This window comes from Rhinolophus sinicus, linkage group LG09 (assembly GCF_036562045.2).
Source record: "Rhinolophus sinicus isolate RSC01 linkage group LG09, ASM3656204v1, whole genome shotgun sequence".
In the NCBI taxonomy this organism is placed as follows: domain Eukaryota; kingdom Metazoa; phylum Chordata; class Mammalia; order Chiroptera; family Rhinolophidae; genus Rhinolophus; species Rhinolophus sinicus.
The window spans coordinates 116,255,948-116,277,567 of record NC_133758.1 but is presented as its reverse complement, the minus strand read 5'-3'; the positions used below and the strand labels follow the sequence as shown (position 1 = coordinate 116,277,567).

General features: G+C 55.2%; 1 protein-coding gene across 5 annotated transcripts in view; it reads right to left on the bottom strand.

Annotated features, from left to right (window-relative positions):
* Nucleotides 1-10,812: 10,812 nt before the first annotated feature.
* The window catches only part of TNS3 (tensin 3), a 167,257-nt gene continuing 156,449 nt past the window's right edge, over nt 10,813-21,620 (bottom strand). For all 5 annotated transcript variants that reach the window (XM_019731607.2, XM_019731611.2, XM_019731606.2 and 2 more), the window contains 4 exons: nt 16,412-16,580; nt 14,364-14,432; nt 14,246-14,272; nt 10,813-13,021 (listed from right to left, as the gene is read on the bottom strand). In XM_019731607.2, the coding sequence (XP_019587166.2) occupies nt 12,877-13,021; nt 14,246-14,272; nt 14,364-14,432; nt 16,412-16,580 (410 nt within the window). In that variant the 3' untranslated portion in view covers nt 10,813-12,876. The remainder of the gene's footprint in view (nt 13,022-14,245; nt 14,273-14,363; nt 14,433-16,411; nt 16,581-21,620) is intronic.

Sequence of the window (21,620 nt, the reverse complement as noted above, 5' to 3'; positions counted from 1 at the left end):
ACACACACACACACACTCTCTCTCTCTCTCGCACGCGTGTGGAGGAGGGCCTAGAGTCAGCCAGGTCTCAGGGTGACCCAGGGGTGGAGCCCCTAGGTAGGCGCCCCCCAAGTTGCTGTGTCGAGTGGCCTCGGGAACGACGATGTGGTAAGAAGCATAACCAGCAGCAGTGGGAGGCAGAGCGTGTGACAGGCAGGCCGCTGGGGCCTGGGGTGATGCTGGTGGCTTCCTCCCACGATGCTGCCGCTCTAACACCACCGGACTTTGTTCCCAGGGCTGCTTCCCCCACAAAGTGCCCCCGGGAGCACCGAGGCCAGTGCCTCCCAGTGCGGGTCACGTGTGAGCCCTCAGATTTCGGCTTCTCGCCCTCGTCTAACACCCGGGCCCCAGCTGCTGTACTTCTGCACCCCAGCTCTGAGGGTCCCGCTCCAAGGTCAGAACGGCTCACGGGAAACCCGATCCATTCCTTGCTTGTCCGCGCACCACGCTGGGGGGTCCTCAGCTCGGCCCTGGCAACTCAACCCGAGGTCCCACAACAGCCACCAGCAGGAGGCCATTTCCTGGACACAGGTTCCCTGAAGGAGTGGCCTGTCCCCTCAGGACGCCCCGCACGGCTCCCAGCTGAACGTCGACAGGTGCTGCCCTGTGCCTCTCCCGGCTATCGTTCCTGCAGGGCCTCCATCTGTCTCCATCCCCGCTTTCTCTTTCCCGGGGCTCACGGTGTCCCCCACTGATGCAGACGAGTCACTCTGCAGCCACTTGGGTGTCATTTATGTGACTTACACGCACTCAGCTGTGTTATCAGAACAGCAGGTGTCAGCTCATCTAAAGATTCACAACACAGGAAAGGTGTCACCTGGGGTAGGCATGTGGCCAAAGCACACAGAGTCCTACAGAGCACATGAGGCTGGCCACACGCAGTTGGTAATGCGACAACAGCACATGAGAAGGCGTGGGCAGTGACAACACAGGACCCTCAGGGCACTGCTAGGAATTCTGCACGAGTCGAGGGGGCCGGCTGGGGAGGTCAGGATGGTGTGCGTGGGCCGAGCACAGACACATGCGTCCAGGCTGAAGAGTGGGGCTGCCTCCAGGTGGTGGGAGGTCCCGCCAGAGGTCGGCAGGAAGCCACTGCGAGCTGGCCGAGGGTCTGGTCCACCCCCACCACCCTGACCTCTGCTGCCATCTCCCCATTAGCTCAGGCTGTTTCAGGTGCAGTTTCCTGCCAGACGCTGCCCACTGTTGGGGCCAGGCTTGTCTGTCCTCACAGCAGTGCCAGGAGCCCGCCCCTCCCGCCTGGGTTATATGCGGTCCGGGGCGTCCCACAGCAAGACTGGTGGGCACTGAATGTCCCCTAGTCCCTGGGGACAGGCTTGCAGTGCAAACGCATGCGTGTTCTGCTGTGTGCCGGCGGATGGGAGACAGGGTCCCAGGCTGCAGATGCTGGCAGCCCTCAGCGCTTTGGCTGTCCCGCACCCCTTTCTCTTTACGACGAATGTGCTCTCAGGGCCCCTTTTGGTCTTTTTCTGATTTATCATCTTGTCATGCAGGATTTTTATCATCATGCTCATGACAGAAAACCTCCACTTAAGCTTAAACAAGTGAGGAGTTTGCGAAACTCCAGAGGTCGATGGCTTGTGAAGGCCAAGGCCCTCTGTCCCAGCCACAGCGTCTCAGTGGGCAGCAGATGGCCACGTGTGCAATACGGCCTGGCACCTCCAGGCATCATGCCTGCTCACAGGCAGGAGGGGCAGGTGGGCAGAAGACCACAGGCGCAGGGGACAGGCAGCCCCACCAGGCACAGGCGCAGGGGACAGGCAGCCCCACCAGGCACAGGCGCAGGGGACAGGCAGCCCCACCGGGAGCCTGGACCCCACTGGCCCAGAACTGAGTGGCTCGGCACCTGCTTTCACAAGGGAGCCGAGGGGCAGCTACTCCGACCCCTCCGACCTCTGAGATGAGAGGCAAGAAGGGTGCGGGGCTGGGAAAGGTAGTGTGGGCCTGGGGACGCTCGGCTTTTGTCCCTGTGAGAACCAACCTGGGAGCACGGCCTGGGGGAGGGAAGTTCTGGTCACTGCGGCTCCCCTCCCGCAGGCCCAGGCTGACTCCTGTCCTGTTAAAACATGACTGTCTGTGCAGTGTTTCCTGTCAAGAGAACGTGTTATGGCTTCTTGCTGGGACTGTGAAGGCGGACTTGCCATTGTCCACTGCCTGGAGGAGCTAAGACCCTAAAGGAGACCTCGGTGGAGAAACGCCTGGAGGAGGGTAACGTCCTGCATGCCGTCCGCTCAGGCAGGCGTCCCCATCACAGCAGCCGGCCTCCAGGGCCCCGGGCATGGCAGGTGCCAGATCCACTGTGCTGGACTGAACTGTGTGCTGGGGTGTCCCCACAGGCATCCCTTCCTGGAGGCCAGACGCCACGGCCTCAGCATGTCACCTTCTGCCTCCCCGGTGGGGCTGCGCTCCGGGCAGGACGGGCCAGAGGCACCTGCTCTGCAGCACTTGGGTCCAAAGCTCCAGACCCGGCAGCCCTGAGCTCTGCGAAGAATTGCTTGGCTTCTTACCAGCGCCACCAGAATATAGAAACTTTCTTCCTGTGGCAGTTTCAGGAGATGCTGCTGGAAGGGGACAAACACTCTTCCTCGACTAAAAGCTGAGGCTGAAAGCTGTCATTTGGCACAAGTGAGGGCACAGGGTACCTGTGCATCTGTGTCTTTACTCATCGGTCACTTTTATGAAATGGGCTCACACAGACTATCAATCCTCTTTGTCATCTCCATGTTTTCCTTTGGTTTCTAATAGTTATTCTGAAATTGTTATTGCAATTGACCTCTTTCTGTTGATTTTCAAAGAATTCTCGTTAAAAAACAAACAAACAGACCAAAAAAAAAAAAAGTCTATGAAAGTTGCATGTGTCCCAAACTAAGATGATCTGTTATTTCCAAATTTGTTATTTGTAAATGTGGTTTTCTTCTTCTTCCTAAGCTTTTCTCTTGGGGTTACATTGTTCCAGATCTTCCCAGCATTTGGAATAGAGTTGACTTGTACACTTAACATTCTTCTTTAATTATGAGGTTGAAATAAACATCAACCTCATAATGGTGCCAGATCCAATTGTTGATGGGGACAAAAGTGCACTGGCCGGTGGGGAAGAGAGTGCCGACCCTGCTGGGATGGCTCACACATGGAAATAAAAATGATGGATAGTCCACGTTATCACCCTCTGAAGGAAGCACGGAGAGAGAGGCTCCATTTTGGCAGTTCCTTTGTTTACAAAAAAAGGAAGGTGGGAGAGGCCTGGGTTCCCACAGCACTCCGTGTTTTGTAACTTCTTTGAAAAGCTGCTAGAGAGCAAGGACTCCGCTCCAGCTGACCCTTTGCAGAGCTGGCATCCTGGCCACTGGAAGACCCAGCTCCGGGGGGCTGCCCGGCGGGAACCGCGAGTGGTCAGGTGCTGGGGAAACCACAGAGGCTTCATGCAGCCATTGGGCTGGTTGTCTTCAGAGAGCAAGCTTACCTTGTTCTGTCTCCAGTTACAACACGGGGTGTCCCCATGCTGGGATTCGGGGCCCTCCCACCTGCCAGCTTCATTCAGCCACTGTCCTGCAGCCCTGGCCTGTCCCTTCTGCTAACACCCATGGCTCCTCTACTGAAAAGATCTCTCTTCCTTCCTGCTGAGAGGTCACTGGTCTTCTCTTAGGCCACCTCCCGTAGGTCAGCTCACCTTTATGGCAGGTACCCTGTCGCTTGATAACTGTTATGCACAGATAGTGTCCCCCTAAAATGCATAGGGCAGAGTCCTAACCCCCAAAGTTGCTGTTTGGAGATGGGGTCTTTAAAGAGGTAATTAAGGTGAAATGAGGTCACTAGGGTGAGGCCCTAACCCAATGTGACTAACGTCCTCAAAAGGATATCAGGACTCAGACGCGTACAGAGGAAAGACCACATGAGGACATGGGACGATGGCTGTCTACACGCCAAGGAGAGAGGTCACCAACCCTGCGGACAGTTTGCTCTTGGACTTCCAGCCTCCATAACTGTGAGAAGAGGTTTGGCCAAGGTCACAGAGCGAGAAAGTATCCGAGTTATCATCAAATTGTCCCACATCTAAAATCTGTGGTCTTTCCACCATATTGCACTACCTTTCAAAAGACGGTCAAATCCACTCACGGAGGCTCAATGGATTTGTTTCACTGTAGTCAAGTACACGGCGTAGAGACCCAGGAGTGGGATAAGACAAGGTGAACAATTTTAACCATTTTAAGTGTACAGTTCTGTGGTATTTAGTACCTTCCCAATGTTGTGTAACTAGTTTCAGAACTTTTTCATCACTGAAAAGGGAAATCTCATGCCCACTCAGCGGTCACTCCCCACCTGCCCTCCCCTAGTCCTGGACCCATGAGTCCACTTCCTGTGTGTGGATGGGCCCCTTCTGCACGTGTCATGTAGACAGAATCTTGCAGTGATCTTCCGGGTCTGGCTTCTTTCCTAACAGTGTTTCTCAAGCTCACCCACATCAGAGCACATATCAGCAATTCCTTTTCAGGGCTGGATCGCATTCCATGACGTGAACACGCAACGTTTTCATCCGTTCATCAGTTGATGGAAATTTGAGTGGTTTCCGCCTTTTGGCAATTGTGACATCCGTGCGCAAGTTTCTGTTTGAACACCTGTTTTCGATTCCATGGAGTAGAGACCCAGGGGTGGGATTTCTGGGTCACGAGGAAAATCACAGGTGACGTCAGATGTGGTTGTGTCAATGGGTGCACACTGTGTAAACTTATGAAAAGTCACTGAACGACATTTAAATTGGCTGAATATCGTAGTTATGTATGTTAAACATCAATAAAGATACTAAAAAACTGTTAACATTGTTTTTAAAATGATCAATATTTTCAAATGATGTGCCATATTTTACTAAACAACTGTTGAACGGCTATGGAATAATGAGAGCATTTGCAAACTTTCATTATTTGAAATGCTTTGACCAATATGTGCATTCATAAAGCTTTTACTCAGATCTGTTTTTTTTTTAATGATTTAAAAATGATTGGGATGGAATCCCAGAAATGGAACATGGGATGCAGGAACTGTCCATCATCCTGGCTCTTGTGGCAGAGTTATGTGCCTTTAACATGAAAGGTTCAAGGTTACATGTAACATGCAAAGTTAAAATAGCCAGTCTAGCCATGGATGGAAACACGTGTTGACAGCTGAGGAGTTCAGAAAGGTACTGAAACAAATCAACCCGAACTTGGTCGCCCGTAGGGGAGTCTAAGGAATAAACTCATTTTGAAAACTACACAAATAAAAGAAGAGGATGAAGCATTTTTCCTGGTTTCCTGGAAAAGCTGTATTCCTGGGTCACAGAACCAGGTGGTCCCAGTGAGCAAGCAGTAATTCCAGCAGTACTACCTGCAGGGAACCAGAACCTCTCCACGCCGTGACCCCCACTCACTGCACCCCGGGTCTCCGCTTGTCCCAAGAGGAAAGCTCTCAGGTGTTTCAGGCCAGTTAACAGGACAAATCCTAGAGGGGCTGACAGCCCAGGACACTGGGTGGGGGTCTTTGGGGACAGAGCAACTCAGGGGCAGCTGGGGGAGTTCAGCAAAAGTCCCCGTGGGGAGCGCCACACCGCCAGTGGCTGCCAAAGTGGTGGGTCCTATCGGGCACCTCGCCCACGGAGCCACAGGCGGTCTGGGGAAGGACGGGACCAGAGGCAGCGCTCCTGCCTCAGGGACGCCAGGCTCACGCAGCCTGGCCCTTTCCTTACCCTGCAATGCGGGGTGTGTGTGTGTGTGTGTGTGTGTGTGTGTGTGTGTGTGTGTGTGTGTGTGTGTGTGTGTGTGTGTGGTGTTAAGCTCGCTCCTGCGCAGCGTCACATGCGGTGTCGCCTGCATGGGGACACAGCAGCCCGGCCTCACTGCACAGCCGCAGCGTCCGCACCCCCCGTGTCGCGCTCAGAGCACAGGACGCGGCGCGGCAGGAGGACCCCCGAGGTGTGCGAATTGCAGGACCGCGGCCCCTGTCCTGGGGCGGGTCTTCTCCGTGTGCCATCCCGCTCGCCCCAGGCAGCTCCGCGGGTCTGCGATGGCGCGCGCCCCCTGCCGGCCACCCGGGCCCGCGCACCCGCCTAGACGGCCGACTTCGGCGAGGTCCTTAAGACAAGGGACTTTAGCATCAAAGTGTCTTCTAGAAACCAAAAAAGGAAGAACCCAACCACTCTGCCACAACTACCGTTTTGTCACCACTTTGTGTTTTTCTCTCATCTCTCTCCACATAATGACACCCTGAGGGCTTGGTGGGGCAGGAAGGACCCCCAGCAACAGCTGGGCAGGTGCGGCCAACAGGGGGCAGTGTCTCCCCAGGAGCGGGTGGGATTTTGCACCCACCCACCTGCAAAAGCGTTGCCCACTTTATTTTCTCTAAAGCGGGTTCATGTGACTTCAGGCCCACAACCCCCGGTCTTAGTGAGGTGCAGGCTCTGCCAGCCGTTCCTGTCACCACTGCTGGGGCTGCAGGAAGGTACTGGGCCCCAGGAGCCCCTCCGGGCCTGGTCCCTGCTAGCCACCGAGGAGCTCTGTGTCCCCTGCCACTCCTGGCCCACCTGCCACTCCTGGCCCACCGCTGTCACTGACCTGCTGGGGTCAGAGGTGATAAGAAGGACCCCAGACACACAGTCGCACACGCACATGCAGAGACTCCTGCCAAGCCTCGCTACTAAACATCCTGTTTGTACCAAGAATTCATGTCCCTTGTCTCCTGCCTTGGCTTTGGGATGGGCAACCCTTCTTGCCACCTGGGCACCCTGGGAATTCTAGCCTGCTGGGTGCATCTCTCAGCCTAAGGTGATGTTGGAAAGCTAAACCTGGGACTTTAGGAGAACAGCCCCCCATTATGTGTGGGGAGGTCGGCCTGTCTCTCCCTCAGTGTCTCAGTTTCCCCTCCCATCACCTGGGTGTGTTCTGCTCCCTTCACTACAGGAGGCCTCCCGGCACGGCCATGTCACAGAGAAGGAGCCCGACACCGCAGTGACACAGGCCCATCCTCTGCAGGCACTTGATAGTCCTTGAAACCAACACCGCTAGGACAGACAGAAAGCGCACTTTCACTTGCTTCACAAGGCCTCCGAGGTGGCAGCCTTGGGTGACGTGGCAGCCACGTCTCGTCTGTGCTGTCAGGCCACACTCCCCATGCAAGGCATGTCACTGAGGACACCCGTGTTTGTCTTTGATCTTCTCCTAGATTCTTTCTGCTTACTGTTTACTGTTACAGCAGCTTTATTGAGATATAATGCTCTTCACCCACGAGGAGGCTAAGGGTCAGCAGCTTTCAGTGTATTTCCCACAAGGCACCAGCAGCAGCACCAATTTTAGAAGGTTTTCATCACCTCACAAAGGAAGTGTCTCTCGTTTGATCTGTTGGTGTTTCTGCATACCTGGCATCGCAAGGATGGCTAGCAGGTGGGTGGGGACAGAAAGGCGGCCGGTGGAGTGGGAGGTGCACAGAAAAGGGAGGAAGGGGTGTGTCTCCTTCCTGTGGGAGCTGAGACCAGCTCGGCCCTGCCAGCAACTATTCGTGCTACGACACAGAGACGACTGGACCAACGCGTGGGTCACTCTGGCCAGGGACCTTGTCCACCCAGCAGTGGGAGGGGTCCGCCAGCTGTCTCTGTTCAAACCAGTGCAACTCATCCAGCCTTCTTTGGAGAGTTTGCTGACCCCTTGGGCGGGGGGATGGGGTCGCCGCTGCAAAGGACAACTTCTCACTTGTACAACGGGTCTCAAATTTTCAGGGCTTGAAATGCTGAACACCCACCAACAAATACTGTCAATTGACCTAACAGGGACTCTGGACTCTACTAATAGTTCTTAAAGCTAACTATAGCTAGAAATTAGTCAGTGCCAATTCCTTATCAGGTGCAGTTCTGACCCCTCATTTAATTCTCACAACGACCTTGTCACGTAGCACTGTCATTGGTCCCATTTGACAAAGGAGAAAACTGGACTGGTCAAGTAACGTGTCAAAGTCACACATGAATTCACCGCAGAGCCCAGATGTGAAGCCAGACAACCCACGCCGCTAACGGCAATACAAGGTTCTCTGCGGACGGCCGCTGGCACTGCCACCGCGGTCTCCGTTTTGCACCCTGCGGCAGTAAGACGCGCCGACCACCAGGGGGCGGTGCTGCCCACGACGCTCTCAACCCCGGACCTGTGCACCAGTCCTGGCAGCCTGGACAACAGTTTAGAAGGCATCTTCCCGGGCAAATAGAGGGCAGAGGGCATAAAGCAGGCGCTCACTGTGGGGAGGTAGGGCCGGCGCAAGCGCAGGGAGGAATGTGCAACTGACTTCTCGCAGCCTCCCATGGCGCCTGGAGCAAAATCAAACCCCACACCACTGTAAAGAACTAATTCTCCGTTTTCATCCAGGCCTGTGTCCCGAATGCCCAGATTTTCTGACCCTGAGCGTCATTGGAAATGGGCAGGGGCCACCTGCCATCGCCACCTCAGCTGTTCATTTGTCAGCAGCTAAGGTCACCGAATTCGTCTGTGCCCTACATTATAGGAGCTGCCACTGCAGCTGGACAAGGTGACCAGAAGCCAGTGCCCACGACACTGGGGTGACCCATGGTGCCGGCCGAATCCTGGCTCAGACGACAGGAAGCACGCCTCCAGCCAGGCCCCTGGGTGTGCTGGGGGAGACTTCCTGGGCTCAGAGGGGGCTCGGACCCTCCTCCAGAGCCCACCGGCAAGTGCTTGTGCTTGGTCAACAGTAGGCAACCAATGTCGGCTTCATTGTCCCCACCGACTGCTGTCCTGCAGCGCCCAGGTGACCTGGCAGCCTATGACACCGTGCATCTCCCCAGAGGGGACGCACCTTTGCGGGGACCCACCTCCAGTCTACAGCTCAGAATCCAAGCCGTGTATCCTGGTGCGAGCGCCGTGGGCACTGCAGAAAGCGTGCGTTTGGCTGCGAGCGGGCTCAGCACTGGTCAGCTGGCTCCCGCCGGGTGCTGCGAGGCTCAGGTTTCCGTTCCTTCTGCCTTTGCGTCTAGTGGCTCCATCTGCTGCTGAGAAGGTCGTGTCTAGTCCCAAATGTCCACCTTTCCTCTCGCTCTGCGGCATTTCCTTCGTGCACTGAGGCTGTTTGGTGAGCACATTCGGGACGGTTACGTCTCTCCGCGGACTGATCCTCGTGTGACTGCGCCGTGTTCTCCTGCGACCAGCAATTCTCTTCGCTCTCAAGTGCACTTCACCGGCAGCAATACGGTGGTTGTTTCTCTGCGTTAACGTTGGCATGATGTATCTTTTTATATCCTAATTTCAACTTACCGATGCCACTGAATTTGAAATGTCTTATAAAAAGTATGTAATTGGGTCACGTTTTATTTTTTATTCAGTCTGCCAATCTCTGTCTTTTGATTGGCATAGCTCAAACATTTACATTTAAGGTAATTACTGATAAATTAGGGCTACAGTCAGCTGTGTTATTATTTGTTTTGCCTTGTTTTCATTTTTGTTTTCTTGCCGACCTGTTGGTTAGTCTTTAAGATTCCATTTTGATGTATTTGGGCCCATCGATAATAAACCGCTGAATGTGAACTGAGACGTGCCACCCCCACACAGCAAGGCCTGTCCAGCGACACCTGGTGGTCAGCGGATCTCCCACAGTCTTCTGGGCCATTGCGACACACCCAGACTGTGTTCCTGGAAAGCACACCCATGAAGGATGTGGAAGCAGTGCCCTGGCCACCATCACTCCCTGCCAGGACATTAGCCAGGGGTTCTGATGGCCCAGCGGGGACCTGTTGATGGAGAGGAGCCACCCAGCTCCGCCTGCCCACTCCACACTTGGCCCTACACTGGCACGTTACAAGCCCACCTTCCCAACATGTGGGCACGTCTCATTGGAGCGTCCCAGAGTGGAGGGAGGAGTGGCACAGGCTCACAGGGTGGCAGGGAAGCAAGCTAAGGGTGGAGGGGCCGCCCGCTGAGATCTGCGTGCCTGGCCACCCCAAGACGGGGCCAGGCACTGCTTGTCTTCTGGCCTGGAGCGGATACAGTCATGAGGCTTAAGCTAAATGAATGTCACACATCTGCCCTGAGCCTGGTGACAATAATGACCATGTCTATGCTGGAGCCTGCTTCGGGAGAGGAAGGCAGGCCTGTGTAGTGCAGTGACCACCCACCCATTGGGGCCTGGGTATGACAGATACATGCTGAGGCGTGTCCGGCAGCCACCCTGTGTCACAGAGGGAACAAGGGCAGTGAGGTCCTGTGCTCCCATCACCTGTCTGAGGAGGGAGGTCTCCAGGACAGGGGGTCTAGACCCAAGGGGGCAGAAAGCCCACATGATGCGCCCTCACCTAGTTGGGGGGACAAACCCCGCCAGCCCCGAGAGCCAGGAGGGCGTGCTGCACCTGCCACCTGCGCCTGCTGAAGAAATGGGGGACCACTCCATTTTCCATTCAGTCCAATGCCCAACTAGGTGACACCTGGCAAGTCCCATCAGGGGCTCAATAGCAAAACCTGCCAGCACCCAGGATCACACCACACATTACACAAGGAATTACATTCTTAAAATCTTGAATACAATGTTTCCAAAGTGTCAGGGCAGAACTCTTAAACTATGTTCTTGAAGGGAAAATACACACAAATTTATAACTGAATCCATGAGCAATCGCCTTCAAACTCCCCAGAAACACACAGACGCATGCACATGTATACACACCTGCACACACATACACTCCTGCACACAACCTTCGGGGCACATCTACCCAGCACAAAAACAGACGCCCACCACAACCACCATGGTTAATATTTTATTATACTCTGATAGAGATGATATTTAATGGACAGACAAAACGCCTATACAAAGGGCTTATAGAACATTCATATACATACTGGATATAGTCTTTACAATATAAGAAAAGTAAGAACTCCACTACTGGTTAAGGCAGAGGAGACGCGGCAGTCTCCGGTGCAGAGGGTACACGGGGAGACCGTAACGGCTGTGACTTAACATGGTTACAGGTTAACACTGGAGGACTCAGTGTGCGGTTAGTGAGGGCCAGTGGGACCCTGGCTGTGGCACTGTGGGCACAGTTCTCGGGAGCACCAAGGTCATGTGGTCTTGTTCCAGTCAACGCACATGTAACACGTAACATGGAGCGGGGCTGACATACCAGCTCCTCAGACACCAGGGGCTGGCTTCCCCGGTTCCCCCGAGAGAGCCATCTGCTTAGAGCAAGTCTGATGCCCTGGAGCCCGAGAGGACAGGTCACAGTGGGCCAGTCAGTGTGGCTCCTCAAGCGCTCTGCAGCGGGCGCGGAAGCCCCTCCTGTCCCCGTAGCCCGAGCTCCCCGTTCCACCCTTCGCTCCGATTTCTACACAAGCCCCCTTCCTTCGTCAGAAAGTAGGGGCCTGGCCTGCGGCCTTTGGGTCACACGCGGTGTCAGCCATCTCAGGGTGTCTGCACCTCAGCCATCTCAGGCGCCACGTGGGGATACCTCCAACTCCTGCGGGGACCAGGACCCCAGGCCTGGGAGGCGCCAGCAGGCTCTCCCGTCACCCATCATGTGGCAGGAAAGGTCGGCGGAGACCAGGCACTCGCTTAGAACAGAAATCAGGTGCCTGCATTTGGCGCATGGCTACGAGCTGAATGCGGGCAGCCATCTGCTTCCACATGCACTGCGCTCACTGCCACCTGCGGTGCCAGCTCTGCTCCCGCCATGTCTCTGACACACAACAGAGTGTGCACATAGCGCACGTCCAAACCCTGGCCTGGTGACGTCATGGTGATGCCCAGAGACCATGGGAGGAGAGGGTAACTTAGGATGATGGGACATGCAGGGCCATCGGCTCTTGCAAGCCTGTGACCACGGATGGACGGGCGACGGGCCCCCGCACTGCTGATCACATCAGCAGCTCCTGAGGCCTGAGGCCAGGCAGACAAGTGCCCTGAGAGGCTCGCACGTTCTCATCTCCCCTCGCTCAGGAGCCCACACACTTGGACCAACAGGATGGCGCTTTCAAACCTAAGCATACCCCATCCTTCCAGAACCTTTCTCCCCAGAAAGGACGCCACCTGTAGCCTGGAAACAACAGACCGAGGGCCAAGCGTTGGGGTGGGATGCTGGAGGCAAAGGGACCTTCTGGGGACACCTCACATGGGAGCCGGTCCACTGTGCCACCCTCGGTCCTGGTGCCCCCAACACAGGCAGGACGTGGCACTGGGGCAGAGCACAGGGCAGCAGTGACAAATCGCGACCATAAATAATTTGGCAAAAGTACAATAGGAATTCCACGGAAACGGCATGTAACTTGCGTCTTCTCCAGTTCTCCTCCCGAGGCCCAGCAGCCCCTTCAGACCCCATGCGGGGGTGGGGGCTAGGGCAGTCACCAGGCCGAGGTGGGGCTCTCCAGCCCACGGGACACCCCATCCTGACAGCCCCTCACGCTGTCCCCTCACTCATGCCGTGTTCCAGAAGGGCCTGACCTGCACGAGCCTTCATCACACAGGCATCTCCCCAGGTTAATGGCATCTGCTGGGCCGAGGACAAAAGCCACAGCAAGCAGAGAGGGCTGGGCGCCCCTTCTTCCCAGACACCAGCGTGCAAAGAGCACGGGACCCCATGTCTGCTCGCACGGTCCTTTCCAGCGGGCAACCCGAGTGGGTGATGCAGAGCCCAGAAAGCGCTGGGCTGCAGACGTGTGGGCGTGGCTCCTCTTGGAACCATGCCCAGCACACACTGCTTGCTCTTGGGGGAGGGGGTGGGAGGAGCCCCTTGGCCTGGGCCAGCAATGTCAGGGCCACAGTTGGTGACACAGCGGGGCCACCCCAGCCCTTCTGCCAACTCCAGCTGTGAGGGGCTCAGATCTTCTTAGGGGAGCCGATCATGACCTTGGACACGAAGTTGACAATGGCGCTGGCGGGCTGCTCGGGGTCATGCTCTGCAAACAGGTGGCACACGTTGTCTGTGGCACTGCCCTGCTTCCGGGCCACAAACCCAAAGACTCTGCAAAGGACAGTAGGGTCAGTGCATCAGTGTCCCAACCTGCAAGGCACGAGTGGGGACGCAAAGCCCAGCTTCCTCCTGCCACCTCCACCTGCCAGGGCCCTCGTGCCCTTCAGGACACCTGCCAGCATCCTCTGCACCTTCACCCTTCTGTGGCAGGATGCTAATGCTCCACCTTTGCACAGGTGAGGGCCGCCCATCCTGGTCTGGGACCAGAGGAGTCATAGCGGCATCTCCACGCCCAGCCCGAGGCCTATGGACACTTGTCAGGGTGAGTTGTCAAGCCCACTCCCCAGTGTCCTTGGGGAGGACCTGGCTGCCCCTGGGGGTCAGATTACTCCCCCCCCACCCCCACAGGGCAGAGTCTCCCCTAAGGCCTTGTGCGCCTGCATCACCACGACACACAGCTGAGGGCCCGTGGAAACCACAGCATGTCCAGTTATTCCTCTTAGAAGAATTGAAGCCATTATCTGAACAGGCTCCCAGGAGCCCGGACCTGACACAGTAACTGCTGTTGTCGGGGTCCCAGTCCCTGCAAAGCCTTTCTCCTCCCTCTTAGAGAGATGAAGGACTGTCTTGTTTCAGTTTAGCCGTTTCCACACCACAGGAGGGATCAGCCAAGGGCACTCAAATGGGGTGACACATCACCCTAATGGGGTCACACATTCCACTTGGCTGGGAGCATTGCTAGCCCGGCAGCCAGAGCCCAGGGCTCGGCCCCACCAGGGACCTAAGCAAGGCCTCTGGAAACTTGGTCAACGCTGAGAGAAAGGGGCGACGTGAACAGGACGCCTGTGACTCAGCCTTCCTGGTTGGCATTCGGCGTTAGGTGGTGTGGCCCACGTTCCCCTGGGGGCCTGCAGACAGCCCCACGCTGCCCAGGACGTGTGGCCACAGAGTGTGGCGCCGGAAGGCACATCCCTCTGCATCTGGGGATGCCGTGTGCCCGTGCCACCTGTGCCCACACACACAGCTCTTCCTCCGCATGCCCGACCTCACGACTGCAGCCCCACCTGCTTCTCACTACCGTGTCTCACTCCACGGACCAAGCAAATACCGCACACTGGGAGGGCAGGCACACCCACTGGCCCGGGCACCATGGGACGCTCCCGCTTTGGGAAAGCAAAGCCCAAGCCCACTGGCATCACTCAGCCCGGTCCTCACGAGGCCCTCGCGGAAGGCTGGGCCAGAATCCCGGGGGCGCTCGGCGCGCAGGCAGCTCACCTGGAGCAGAGGCCGTCCGCCATCCACCTTGCCAAACAGAGGAAACAGACAAGAGTTACGTTACCGTCTGCACAGACTCAAAGGGCGCAGGACGCGCACCGCCGCGCACGGGCCTTACTTCCGGTCGAGGGGATCCAGGGCACAGAAGATGACGCTGCTCACGGGGTAGTGTCTCCGGAAGAAGAGCCTGTGGGGACACGGGAGGGGGCGACGGTGAGGCCCGCGCGGCTCCCGCCAGGACACCGCGGGGCGGGGCCGCGTACGCTTTCCGCGGTTTGGAGGGAAGAGCAGAGCGTACACTCATCGCAAGTCCGCAGACACGCGACGCCGGGCAAGGACGTTCTGGGGAGGCTGGCACGCGGGAAGAAAACTGCCACCGGGGGAAGAGAAGCGGGGTGCGGAGGGAAATCACAGCACAGTTTGCGGGACAGGAGCAACCGCGGGGCCTGACACGCAGGCGCTGGCGGGAGAGGGGGTGAGAGGCTGCCCTGCCCACCGTCGCCAGCCTGACTTGCCTCGCTGTAGAAAGGGCAGCCATCTGCTGAGCCAGCACGGCCACTGGTGCAACCACCAGAGGACCCCTCTGTCCCCGGCCCAGGCTCACATCATGGCATCGTTAGTTTCCAGTGCCAGTGTCCCCCACCCCTGCTCCTCTGAGCACCACCTGCCCCAGGTCCACATGATTCTGAGGCCCCACACCCCTCCTGGGAGAGGTCGTGTCCGCAGACACTGTTGGCTTTGCCCCTGACACAGGAAGAAAGGTCATCAGGAGGAGAGAGAGGCCAGCGCGTGACAGAGGCACAGGCCTGGACATCTTCCGGTCGGGGGCCCTGAGCACCCCTTTAATGGGGGCTGTTGGGGAGGGTACAGCCCCCCATCCAGCACCAGCCAGTCTCAATTTGAATTCTGTGTCTCACGAGAGGACAGATTCTGAATGCTAGGGACAGGGTCCCCCCACACACACCTGCCGGGTTTCTAAGGACGTGGGAAATCAGAGCTCAGAAAAAGCACAGGTGGCTGGAGCCAGGGGACATGCTGGGAAGAAACAGCTGCACTGCCCATCGTGTCCACTCTTCAGCTATTCTGGGCTCCTGCCACCTGCTCACTTAAGTCACTAAAATCCCAAGACCATGACTTTGACGCAGAAAGATGAGGAAACGGAGGGTCACAGGGTGAAGGACCTGCCGTGGTCACCTCACTGGGGAGTGGCCGGGACAAGGCACCCAGATCTGAGGATCAAGGCCCACGGCCCCCGTCACACCCCTGTCCTGAGCTGGAGAAGGGTTATGGGTGAACCGCCCAACCCGCTTCGCCATGACAGCAGTGGATGGAAGGTTCTGGTTCAGAAACCATCCCCTTCACGGAGGAGACCTGGAGCCTCGTGAGGGGCGGGTGGGGGAGGCAGGGAAGAGCCTGGGCAGCTGGTCTGAGTGGTGCCCGGGACGCTCCCGCCATCTGTCTGTACGGTTGATGACTGGTGCCCTTATCGGTCACATCAGGCCGTTTCCTAACAAATCAGTAATAACTGTGCCTGAAATGCCTTTGATCTGGAGCTCAAAGCCTCTGCTGGTGGGAGGGACACGCCTGCCATTGTTCTGTCTGGCACCTGGCAGGGCTGCTCAGGTGAGGCCACAAAGGTGCCCTGGGCCACCTGCTCAGCAGAGCTATACATGGGCAGCTCTGATGAAAGTGGCTTGAAACTGAACTATCACCTACTATCTAGATAGTCAGATACTGTAATATACTGTCACTTGGAACGAGGTAATAATCAATACTTATTAATATTGATTAGTTTATGTGATTATGTAACAATTATATTATGTAGACACTGAAATCATATTTAGCAAGGCCACAATGTCACCAGTTAGAAGTGATGTGGATTCTATTACTCCTAGAGTATTTTTACAGAAATAACTTAAAAGATTTTGCATTTATAAATTACACAGGAGTGTGCATAATTTTTAATTTTACTGATTCCTTAGAAAAAGCATTTGGGCCCCACATTAACAGCCTACGCAAGAGGAAGCGGGACCCATCTGATGATAGGAAGGCAGATGGATCACTTCAGCCCAGGAGCCCCGCCCCCTGCAGCCCCGCCCCCTGCAGCCACGCCCCCGCAGCCCCGCCCCCCGCAGCCACGCCCCCCGCAGCCATGCCCACACTCACTTCCTCTGATTGTCTGTCAGGGTGACGCCCTGGGCTGACACCTTGAAGTGAACCACCGTGCACAGAGGTGGAGGCTGCTGGACCAGGGTGATGCTCAGTGCCTTCTGGATGGCTTGGTGGCCTGTGAGGGACTCCATGTCTACGGAGTTGAGGTACCACACATTGCAGGCTGCAGACGAGGGGAAGCAGAGGGTTAGTCACTCACGGTGGCCCTGAAGTGCACCAATGGCTTACACCTGTGGCCTGTGCCAGGTGCAGCGGAGGCAAATGCCCTTTGCCCCTAACTCTGAAGGCGTGGAGACTGAGTGACCCAGAGATACTTGCCCCAAGGCCAACGCAGAGAATAAACGTAGCACTGGAGTCCTGGGGACCCTCCTGGTGACCCCAGGACAAGTTTTCACCCTGCTGTGCCATTTGCATCTGGCGTCCTCATGTGAGGCTGTAGTCTGGGTGGGACAAGAGCCGAACCACGACTGGAGTTTAGGAAGCGTCCCAGAGGGGAGCGTGTGGTCTGCACCCATCACCGCCCTGCTTGGAGCTGAGAGTGGAGACCAGGGACTGGCCGGCCCAGAGCTCGGTGCCTGCAAAGCTGCGACAGACCAGGTGCTTCTGTGAAACCTGGTGTCAGCCAGGACAGCCGTCCTGGTTTGGGATTTGGGATGGTCAGAAGAGCCGCCTGCACCCGCTAAGCTAGAGGTCTCACTTCTGAGAGGACGGACACAGGACACACACCATGACCATGTAAGGCCACCAAGTTGGAGAAGAGGCCGAGCCACATCACATTATAGCGAGAAAAGCTGGGACAAGGTATGTCCCCAAACAGGGGAGGGGCTGAGTCAGTCCCTCAATGGAGCATCAAACAACCAGCACATGGTGACCATGGAAACTGTACAGCAACGTGGAGAACTTTCATGGCGATGGGGAAGCAGAATAAAACTGTGTCTGTGCTATGGTTCGAAGAGTAAACTGAACAGCATGCAGGACTTGGAAGGGCACTTTGATTTCAGAGAGTGAAGATTCGGTCTCTGATTTACTAGTCCCACTGTCATGCCAACGAAGCAGTTACAAAAGAGGAAGAGAGAAACTTCTGATCTAACGTCAGTGGCATCCCACCAATGGCAGTCTGCATGGGGCGCACACTTGCAGTCACCGGCGGCCTTCTGATGGGAAGCAGCAGCAGTCTGGGCAGCCATGCTGTCACTCCACACAGCATGGAAGGGGCACTGCTCTCTCCAGCAGCTGTGCTGAGCACGCAGTAGTCCCCCGAGTCCTTACTGTCCAGCAGCGGACAGGTGGGCCTGAGGGTCCCTGCTGTGTCTGTCCCGCTGGGCCAGGCCCAAGACATCCAGGTCCACAGGGCAAGTACTCTTGTGCAGGGATGTGGAGCCGTGGCGCCTGGCGTGACTCTGGATGGGACAGCACCCACAAATCCCCAGCGTGGAGCGCTGCATGGCGCTGGCTGGGCTACTCCGGGAAAGTGATTTGCCAGCTCGGAACAGAAGTCCAGGATCTAGAGGTCGTCACTCAGGCCTACCCTCTGGGAAGGTAGCATCCTAAGGCAACACTCCAGAATCTTGAAAAGAAGTAAGGAAGAGAGGAGGCCTCCTAAGCAGCATCTGGGGTTCGGGGACGCTAGTAACAAGCTAGACGAACAACCACAGGAGCTGGGGCGCACAACGGACCGTCACTTAGCCTCTGACAATGACAGATCTACAGCTGCTGACAATGACAGAGCTACAGTGTGTTTGCAAAACCACGGCTGAGCCTCTCACGCTGCGTGAGAGAAGCTATCACTCAGTGTCTGCAAATGGGTGATGGGTCTCTGAGTAATTCAGTCTCCCTCGCTTTTCTGCATCTTCTTTGTTTAACTTAAAGAACACACATCACTTTTATTAAAAAAATACACTGCAACACAGTAAGGTAAAACCACAGCCCCAAGACTTGTGGGAAGTCTGCCAGAAGTCTGGTTAAAGTGCCTTTCTTTCCAGGATTATACTGCATTCTTCTGCTTCAACAAGAACCAATTAAGAACTGGGACTAAAAACATAAACAGAATTGTTTTAGAGACTGGACACACTCACAGTCAGTTTCAAATGAAAGGCATTAACTGAAGAGCTCTGAAGTCTACGCCTCGTGCTACACGCCGTCCAGCCCTGCCCATTGTCCTGCCTGGGCCTCCCCACTTACGAGGAAGCTGGACGAGAGAGTCCCGGAGCACGGTCAAGTCCAGGGGTCCAGGGATCTCAGTGAATTAGGACAGCAGATGGAATGTACTTTAAGAAAAAAACCTCACTCAGTTTCCTTGCAGTAAGCAGAGCTCGGACCATCTGCACACCTCCCAGCCAGGGTTGCTCTGAACTTGTGTAAATGACCTTGAACCTCCCGGAAGGTGGCTGGGGCTGCCCTCCACAGCGGCCTCGCTCTTCTGGCCACCTTTCTGTGTCGTGATCTGATTCTTTATCTTGTGAGCCATGAAGGTAGCTGTACAGAAATCCCTACCTTCCGATGTGTTTTAGAACCAAGAGATTTTCAAAGGACGTAATTTAACTCATGATTTAACCCTCTATGAAAATGCCCAACTCAGATGGTTAAAAAAGACCCCAGGTTCTGACTAAAGTCCTGACACTCAGAAGGCCCACCCTTTAGAGAAACAAAACGCTTGTAGTTATTGATATGTGCTATGTATGACTTAGTAAGATCATAACGTGACTTAAAAATGAAAAGCCAGAACAGAAGACTTTAGTGTCACCTTTCTGTGGTCAACTCATCCACTGACCCATTAATTCCACATCTATTGGAAAATGTTAAATAGCAATAAAGTTGAAGGAGAAACATGAAATGCTGGTTGTGGTGATGATACTAAACCAACAAATCTGAGTGAACAGGGTTTGCAGCCCTGTCTCCTGCGTGAAGGGCATAGGTGGGTCTGCAGCAAATTCTGGTGTGCCCTGGGAACCTTGCCAGGACCCAGAGACATGCTGTTGCTTTGAAATAAGGAGGCAACAGCCTCTGGGGGCTGCAGGGACCGTCTGAAACGATTGTGGGGGCACTGAGGTCATCTCTGGCACAGGAACCACCACCTTGCAGCTGCCGGGCTGTCACCCAGGATCTGCCCTTCCAACTGGGCCCACGTGGTGAGAGGACGAGGTCACAGGGAAGGCCATTGCTCTTGGGCCAGAAAAAGTGTTTTTACATGTAAGCAGAGTGGCGGGAATATGAGAACAGTTTCTGGGACCGTGTTATACGTAGGCCCCAGCGCCTTTCTCAGTGTCCTATTCATCTGGTCTTTACACTCACGGTGTGGGGGAGAGATGATATCCCAGGCCCCCGCACGAACGTAGGTCTTTGTAAAAGGGAAGTAGCATAACACAGCCTTTGGAAAGTGGAGGTACGCTTCACTGTACACCATTTTGGCTAATGCAAGGTTTCAGAGGAACGCTCTACTCTGAGGTAGCGGGGGAACTGTATTATGCGGAGGTCTGCAGGGCTCAGCGATCTGAGTGGCAGACCTCGAACCCAGGACTGAGCACTCTTCACTTTGGAGATTCAGGTTGTAGCACACGTGGGCACACACCTGTCATCTCTGTCCTGGCCATATGTCACTTCTCCTTTAAGGAAAGTCTGAAGAGATCAACACTCCAACATTCCTCTTGCAACCAGAGAGACTGCATGTTAGCTGGTGACAAAACAGACAGACAGACAGTGGGACAGAATAGAGACCCAGGAACAGACTCCACAAATACAGTCAACTGACCTTTGACAAAGGAGCAGAGGCAAGTCAATGAGCAAAGACGGTCTTTTCAACAAATGGTCCTGGAACAACCAGTCGCCCACAAGCAAAAAATGAATCTAGACACAGACGCCACACCCTTCACAAAAATTCACTCAAAATGGACCACAGACCTAAATGTAAAATGCAAACTATAAACCTCGAGGAAACACAGGAGGAAATCCAGATGGCCATGGGTTTGGTGATAGCTTTTTAGATACAATACAAAAGGCACAATCCATGAAGGAACTAACTGATACACTGGATTTAATTAAAATGAAAAACGTCTGCTTTGCGAGAGACACAGTCAAGAGAATGAGAAGATAAGCCACAGAGTGGGAGGAAATGTCGCGAAAACACCACTGATGGGCTGTTTTCCAAAATATACAAAGCACTCTTAAAACTTAATAGTAAGAAAACAACCTGATAAAAAAAAAATGCACCAAGGCCTCACCAGACGACTCACCCAAGAAGGCACGCGGAAGGAAAATCAGCTCTGAGAAGACGCTCCCCATCACATGTCATCAGGGAAACGCAAACCAAATCAGCAATGAGGAGCCACTGCTCTCCTATCAGAAAACTGCCCACCCCACGCGGCGGCGAGGGCGTGGAGCCCCGGGTCACTCGTTTCCGGTGGGGTGCACACCAGTGCAGCCACTTGGAAGGCGGTTTGCAGCTTCTTACAAAGTTAAACACACTCTCATCATACGATCCAGCAATCTGTTCCCTGGTATTTACTGAAGGAGATGAGAACTTATGTCCACACATAAGCCTGCCCATGGATGGTCATGGCGGCTCTATTCATAATGGCCAAAGCTTGGAAGCCACCAAGATGCCCTTCTGTAGGTGACGGATACATAAACTGTCCATCCAGACAGTGGGACATGATGCAACGCTAAGAAGAAATGAGCGGTGAAGCCACGGAAACACATGGAGGAACCTTAAAAGCATGTTACTAAGTGACAGGAGCCAGTCGGAAAAGGCTGCACACTGCATGGCTCAACTCTGTGACGTTCTGGAAAAGGCAGGACTACGGAGTCAGTAAAAGGTCAGTGCTGCCAGGGGTTGGGGGAGCATGGAGGGCTTCTAGGGCAGTGACGCTGCCCTGCCCTGTGAGACACGAATGGTGGACATGTTGTTACACATCTGTCCAGCCCACAGAAGGAACAACACCAACAGTGACCCTAACGGCGCCTGCGCACTCTGGATGATAAAGACGTCAATTTGTTTCATCTTGGTGACAACGTCCCACTAGTGGGGATTGTGGACAACGGGGGAGGCTGTGCAGTGGGGGGGAGGGGCAGGGCGCACATGGGAAGTCTGTGTATGTTCACTTCAATTTTGCTGTGAAGCTCAAAGCTCTTTAAAAAGTCAAGTCTATTAATAAGAAAGAAAGAAGCACTGCGGGGCTGTGGGGGGTTGTGTCACCCTGGAGTGCTG